Genomic DNA, 6,845 nt, shown 5'->3' on the forward strand with positions numbered 1-6,845 from the left:
TCAGAGGAGCAGGACTGGGATGACCTCAGAGGAGCAGGACTGGGACGACCTCAGAGGGGCAGGACTGGGACGACCTCAGAGGGGCAGGACTGGGACGACCTCAGAGGGGCAGGACTGGGACGACCTCAGAGGGGCAGGACTGGGACGACCTCAGAGGGGTAGGACTGGGACGACCTCAGAGGAGCAGGACTGGGACGACCTCAGAGGGGCAGGACTGGGACGACCTCAGAGGGGCAGGACTGGGACGACCTCAGAGGGGCAGGACTGGGACGACCTCAGAGGAGCAGGACTGGGACGACCTCAGAGGAGCAGGACTGGGACGACCTCAGAGGGGCAGGACTGGGACGACCTCAGAGGGGCAGGACTGGGACGACCTCAGAGGGGCAGGACTGGGACGACTTCAGAGGAGCAGGACTGGGACGACCTCAGAGGGGCAGGACTGGGACGACCTCAGAGGGGCAGGACTGGGACGACCTCAGAGGAGCAGGACTGGGACGACCTCAGAGGAGCAGGACTGGGACGACCTCAGAGGGGCAGGACTGGGACGACCTCAGAGGGGCAGGACTGGGACGACCTCAGAGGAGCAGGACTGGGACGACCTCAGAGGAGCAGGACTGGGACGACCTCAGAGGAGCAGGACTGGGACGACCTCAGAGGAGCAGGACTGGGACGACCTCAGAGGGGCAGGACTGGGACGACCTCAGAGGAGCAGGACTGGGACGACCTCAGAGGGGCAGGACTGGGACGACCTCAGAGGAGCAGGACTGGGACGACCTCAGAGGAGCAGGACTGGGACGACCTCAGAGGGGCAGGACTGGGACGACCTCAGAGGGGCAGGACTGGGACGACCTCAGAGGGGCAGGACTGGGACGACCTCAGAGGAGCAGGACTGGGACGACCTCAGAGGAGCAGGACTGGGACGACCTCAGAGGGGCAGGACTGGGACGACCTCAGAGGGGCAGGACTGGGACGACCTCAGAGGGGTAGGACTGGGACGACCTCAGAGGGGTAGGACTGGGACGACCTCAGAGGGGCAGGACTGGGACGACCTCAGAGGGGCAGGACTGGGACGACCTCAGAGGGGCAGGACTGGGACGACCTCAGAGGGGCAGGACTGGGACGACCTCAGAGGGGCAGGACTGGGACGACCTCAGAGGAGCAGGACTGGGACGACCTCAGAGGAGCAGGACTGGGACGACCTCAGAGGGGCAGGACTGGGACGACCTCAGAGGGGCAGGACTGGGACGACCTCAGAGGGGCAGGACTGGGACGACCTCAGAGGGGTAGGACTGGGACGACCTCAGAGGGGCAGGACTGGGACGACCTCAGAGGGGCAGGACTGGGACGACCTCAGAGGGGCAGGACTGGGACGACCTCAGAGGGGCAGGACTGGGACGACCTCAGAGGGGCAGGACTGGGACGACCTCAGAGGGGCAGGACTGGGACGACCTCAGAGGAGCAGGATTGCTGGCCTTTCGTTTGGGTTAAGGAGCTGACACGAGAAGCCAATGGGAGTTCGTGCCCGTGTTGACACCCGGAAATAACCTAGAATGAATAAGCTTCGTATAAAGTATACGGTTTGGGGCAACGATCAACATTTAGTATATGCTGATGAGAAACTGTCCCAAAACCTATCACTAATCTTTTTTTAGCAAATTAATCCAGTCAAAAGACCAGTTTCCATATTTCAGACTCTGTCCTGGTAGATCCCTGTATATTGACAATATGCAGACCAAGTACATTAGCATTCAGATCCACACATACACCCATCACGTGCCTACGATCATATGGAATATATGTCATATACAGCATATTCATCCAGCATATACTCTCTGAGTGTGCATAGGTTGGTCTGTATTTATTACTTTCATTTATTATTTATCTATCTATTACTATTATTTATTAAGTTCTCGGGATACTATGCTAATTCTCACAGATTTCGACTGTCAGTAGTTGTCTTTTCTACCATAGATTCGTAATTTTTCTCTGGGAACTGGGCTGCTGGAATGATTCAGTGATTTATTTATCTATAAAGGAAAAGGTTCATCAATTACTAATATTTAGAATACGGAATCACTCAAATATTAATCTGTATAGAGCTGAAAAGTAAAGGAAAAAAACGAAATCGTTGAATGAAAGGGAATGCGCTCGAATCACCCAAGTTATGTAACGACCGTCTTTCAGGAAAACCCGTTGGCGCTTGGCAAGTCCCGGAGCGAAACCACTTGAGCTTTCGGGAAAATATGGCCAGTGTGCATACCCAGAGACGCGTCCTCCTCACACTTTCTCCTTGGAAGTCACTCGGCCGTTCCCTCGTACGGTGTGTCGCCCTTCCCCGTCCTGGGTTGGCTTCCTGAATCGTCTTTTTTATTTTTGACGGTTGTTCACGATTGTTATTTTATTATTATTATTATTTTTACAGCCCATTTGGCATGGAAAAGTGGGTGTTGTTACTTCATATAATTTCTTGATTTTTCTTTCCATTTTCTTAGTACTCGATTTCATTTTATATATGTATTATTTCCTCCTTTGTTTTATTTCATTTACTTTCATTTTGTTTTTGTTTTTTTGTCTTACATTATCTTTGTTTTATTTCATTTACTTTCATTTTGTTTTTGTTTTTTGTTTTTTGTCTTACATTATCTTTTTCTATTTCATCTTTATTTTTTTTCTTATTTCATCTTTTATTTATCTTATTTTTTATCTTATTTCATTTTTTATTTATCTTATTTTTTTCTTTTTTCATTTTTTATTTATTTATTTTTTTTTGTCTTACATCATATTCTATTTGATCTTTATATTTGTCTAATTTTATGTGAGTTTCGTTTTTTTATTTAACATTACCTTATTTCCTTTGCTTTATTCCATTTTTGTTTTTGTTTTTGTCTTTTTTTTTTTTTTTGGCCGTAGATAATCTCATTCTCTTTGATCTTTATTTCTACCTTATCAACCGTGAGTTTCTTCCTTTTATTTCCTTTCATTATACTTCTATGGCATTGTAATCCTCTTCCTCCGACGGCCATTACGCTTAACCACCTTCCTTTGTCTTTCCCTCGACCTTATCTCCTCCATTTGAATTCCTCGATGAAGCTGGTGGATTATTTTCACTTTAAATTCGTTCCACTTTCTACTGTGGGATCTGCTCTCGTTTCCTTTTCCTTCTTTGTCTGCTGATTGGCATCACTTGACAATGGTGTTATCTGTTGTAGTAAGAGTTGTGGAAGCTGTGGTTGGTGTTGTATTTGTGTGATGAGAATAGTATTTTTTTTTATTGTCATAATCATCGTTATTTTCCTAGTACCGTTTTTGTTCTTGACGTTTTTAAATATCTTTGGTATTGTTATTTTATGATTATTTTATTATTCTTGTTGAGGTTGTTGCTGTGCCATTGTCATTACTATTTTTATCATCACATCATGTTTTATCATTATCATTATCAACATAATCTTCACCGTTTTCTATTACCGTAATATCATTATCAGTATCACCAGCATTATCTCTGTTATTCATATCATCATCACAAATGATACTATCGGTATCATTATTCTTAACACATGATACATATTTTTTTCTTTTCATTTTTTCTTCTTTTTTTCTTTTCTTTTTTTTTTCTTTTCTCTCTCTCTCTTTTACGCGTCATCGCCATGCCCCACATGGCGCCAGACGCCTTTCTTTCCCTGTTGTTGTTGTCATTTTTAGCTCATAAACAACCGTGAATTTAAATGCTTTGCGAAATGTCGGTGAATTTAACCAAAACGACCCTTGTGACTGTCACAAACATTTTACAACTTTTAGTGGTCTAGTTATGTTAATTTCTCTACGTACGAATGACATGTTAATTTTGACTGCATATATAAAAACAATTTGGAATTTCTTTTATATTCGTGGTAATTCAGATTCAAACAAGTGATAATTTTTACTGTCATTTTTTTGTTTTTGTTTTTTTGCATTGAGTGAAAAAATGGATAACATTCTATTTATTTGTCTGTATGATCGATGGGAGTTTAATAGATAAGTACAATTTTTTTATTGTGTAATGTGAATGTATTCAAATTATTTAAGGGTTTCTTTCACGGACTGTTCAGTTTTGTGTAACTTTACTTTAGATAAATAATCAGATAGATATCTGTGTTTATAAATAGAAAGATACATAGGCATAAATATAGAATCTGTCTATAAATAGATAAATACCAGTTTGTATGTTAGTGTGTGTCTGGAAGTGTGTAAGTGTGCATCTATTTTATATATATGTGAGTAACGAATTTGAACTGCAAATTCATTTCCAAGTGTGGATCCAGATATTCAAAGGTTCAAACGCGCAACTTTTTTATGTATGATTATTCATGTCTTGCAAGAGTTACAACTGTTCCCGAAACCTCTGACCCCAAAGTGTGTGGGTCAACACCTTGCGGTATAGCGGTTCTTTATTAATTTTTCTTTCACGTCAACTTTTGAGATAATTTTATTTTTTTTCTCGCTATCTGAGGTTGTTGAAATATATAAAGTATCTTGTTTGTCTTCGTTTTATCTTATTTATGTTTCATAGATATTGTTTGAGTGGCTGAACTGATAAAGATAGCTCTTAGTAGGAAAAAATACATGAGTATGTATATGCAGTCACATTCCCGTTTAGCTATGTGTATTTATATTAATGTATAAATACATATGTATATTTAATATATAAATATATATATTTACTTATTAATTTATCTAACTATTTATTTACATTTACATATATGCATTTACTTATTTATTAATTTAACTAATTATTTGTTTATTTACATTTACTTATCGATTTATATGCTATGTGAATTTATTTAATTTGCCTGAGTACAGCGGTCAATCTTGTATATTTGGGAACTTGTCCACTTTGTAATGCTTTCTGTTAATGCATCTCTTACCGTTGTTTAAGAGTTCAAGTTCTAGTTATATTTAATTTTTTCCTTTCTCCTTTGGCATTCCATGTTATTTATATCGCTGTTATACATATTAAGAGTTGTAAATATCATGATGTAAAGGCTTATTTCATATTACTTTGATAATTACTCCAATTACTTTAACATATTCCTTTGCGTTTTATAGTGAAAAATGTTCTCTTATTACACCTCGAAATCTCTCAGTATAAATGTTCTCATACGTGAACAATTTCTTCGATTCTTTGTATCTCTCTATCTACCTATCTCTCTCTCTCTCTCTCTCTCTCTCTCTCTCTCTATATATATATATATATATATATATATATATATATATATATATATATGTGTGTGTGTGTGTGTGTGTGTGTGTGTGTGTGTGTGTGTGTGTGTGTGTGTGTGTATGTGTGTGTGTGTGTGTGTGTGTGTGTGTGTGTGTGTGTGTGTGTGTGTGTGTGTCATGTAGCCTAGTGAAGTTAAATTTCTAAATCATTTGAAATAAAAAAAATCGTATCGAAACTAAGATATCTACGCTATACGCTATGTGTATGTGTGTGTTGTAATTCATCTGCAGCAATTCTATTACGCTTAGTAACTCCGACTATGTAGCTTGAAACGCATTATAATGTAATGTTTAAAGCTACATTTTTTTCCGAAATGAGAATAATACACACATAGAATATTGTGTTTTATTTGTTCAAGTTGATAAATAAATATAACAAATATGTACACTTGTATAAAATGATAAAGTGACAACAACAAAGAAGATTCGATCCTCATAGAACATATGAATTACTGGCATGAGAAGAGGTATTGCGTAATGCTTAGGACTTGCCAATGCACCACAGGCGATCCAGCGACCATGTGCATTAGTACAAGACTATAACAACGATACAAACATAAATAATCATAAGACTCAGTGTAAGTGAAGGTCTCTTACACCGGGAGAGAAAGACACTTTGTACATCTGAGCAAACGGCTGAATGGATGCAATGGGAAATCTCACACGAAGAGGAAATGGGAAAGCGGTTGCGTTGGTGATAATCGTTAGAACGAGCACTTAAGTTTAACAGTTTTGAAACACGAAGATATTCAAAACTGGGAGAAAGACTGGCCACAAACGTGCATGAAGGCGTGACACGTGGAAATAACGCTACGTAATCCAGTGTGCAAGAGAAAACGAAGGAAATGTCCTAAACCTACAGTATATCTCAGCTACGTGAGAAGGTATATCCGTCGCTCCCTGCGCGACCTAGGGCTTCCAACCGACGTGGAAATAGCTTGTCCAAGTTCGAATGAGGAGGAACTGGTGTCTAGGAGTGAGGGCGAGGTCGTTTTACAAGCTGGGCATGGCGGGGCACGTGTATCGGCTGTCACACGAACCTCCCTCTTGGCGGAACAAGATGGCGTCGAAAACTCCGTCTGAGATCGTTTCGTACTTTTCCAGCGAGTATCCGAATATCCTGCGGGGAGAAAATGTACGTATTTAATTATTGACTACCTTGAAAAGAGTAGGGACTTCAATATCTGTCAGGGAAAAACCGGGCTGTCCGAAACCCAGTGCAAGGAAAAGAACAAAAACACACGAGAGCGTCACTTCTATTCCGCCTCAGCACAATCGAGGACAAAACAGCAAAACACCAAAATAAAACACACTTACGGCTGCAGGTACTTGGCACCGTTGATCATCATTTTGGAAGTGGTAAGTAACCGCTCGGCTTTCCGGTCATCCAAGCAGGCCAGGCGGTTGAGACAGTCGTAGCGCTCGATGCCGTCGCTCACCAAGTACGTGGTGAGGTAAAGCAAGTCGCTTTTGTCGAAGAACGACTCCTCTGCGCTGCGCCCGATGAAGCCCAGGCCGGTTCTGATGCCCGTGAGACCCACCATGAGCACGAACTGAGGGGAGGAAGGGAGGGGGATGGTTGATTTTTC

At 41.7% G+C, this 6,845-nt stretch overlaps 1 protein-coding gene across 1 annotated transcript; it reads right to left on the reverse strand.

The window, feature by feature from the left end:
• Positions 1-5,590: 5,590 nt before the first annotated feature.
• Positions 5,591-6,809, reverse strand: LOC113827950 (uncharacterized; the record flags this gene model as incomplete). Its single annotated transcript, XM_070144410.1, is given in 2 exon segments — positions 5,591-6,376; positions 6,574-6,809. Coding segments are annotated over 2 exon segments (363 nt in total), but the record flags the coding sequence as incomplete, so codon positions are not given.
• Positions 6,810-6,845: the final 36 nt, after the last annotated feature.

This window comes from Penaeus vannamei, chromosome 32 (genome assembly GCF_042767895.1).
Source record: "Penaeus vannamei isolate JL-2024 chromosome 32, ASM4276789v1, whole genome shotgun sequence".
NCBI classification, from domain to species: Eukaryota; Metazoa; Arthropoda; class Malacostraca; order Decapoda; family Penaeidae; genus Penaeus; species Penaeus vannamei.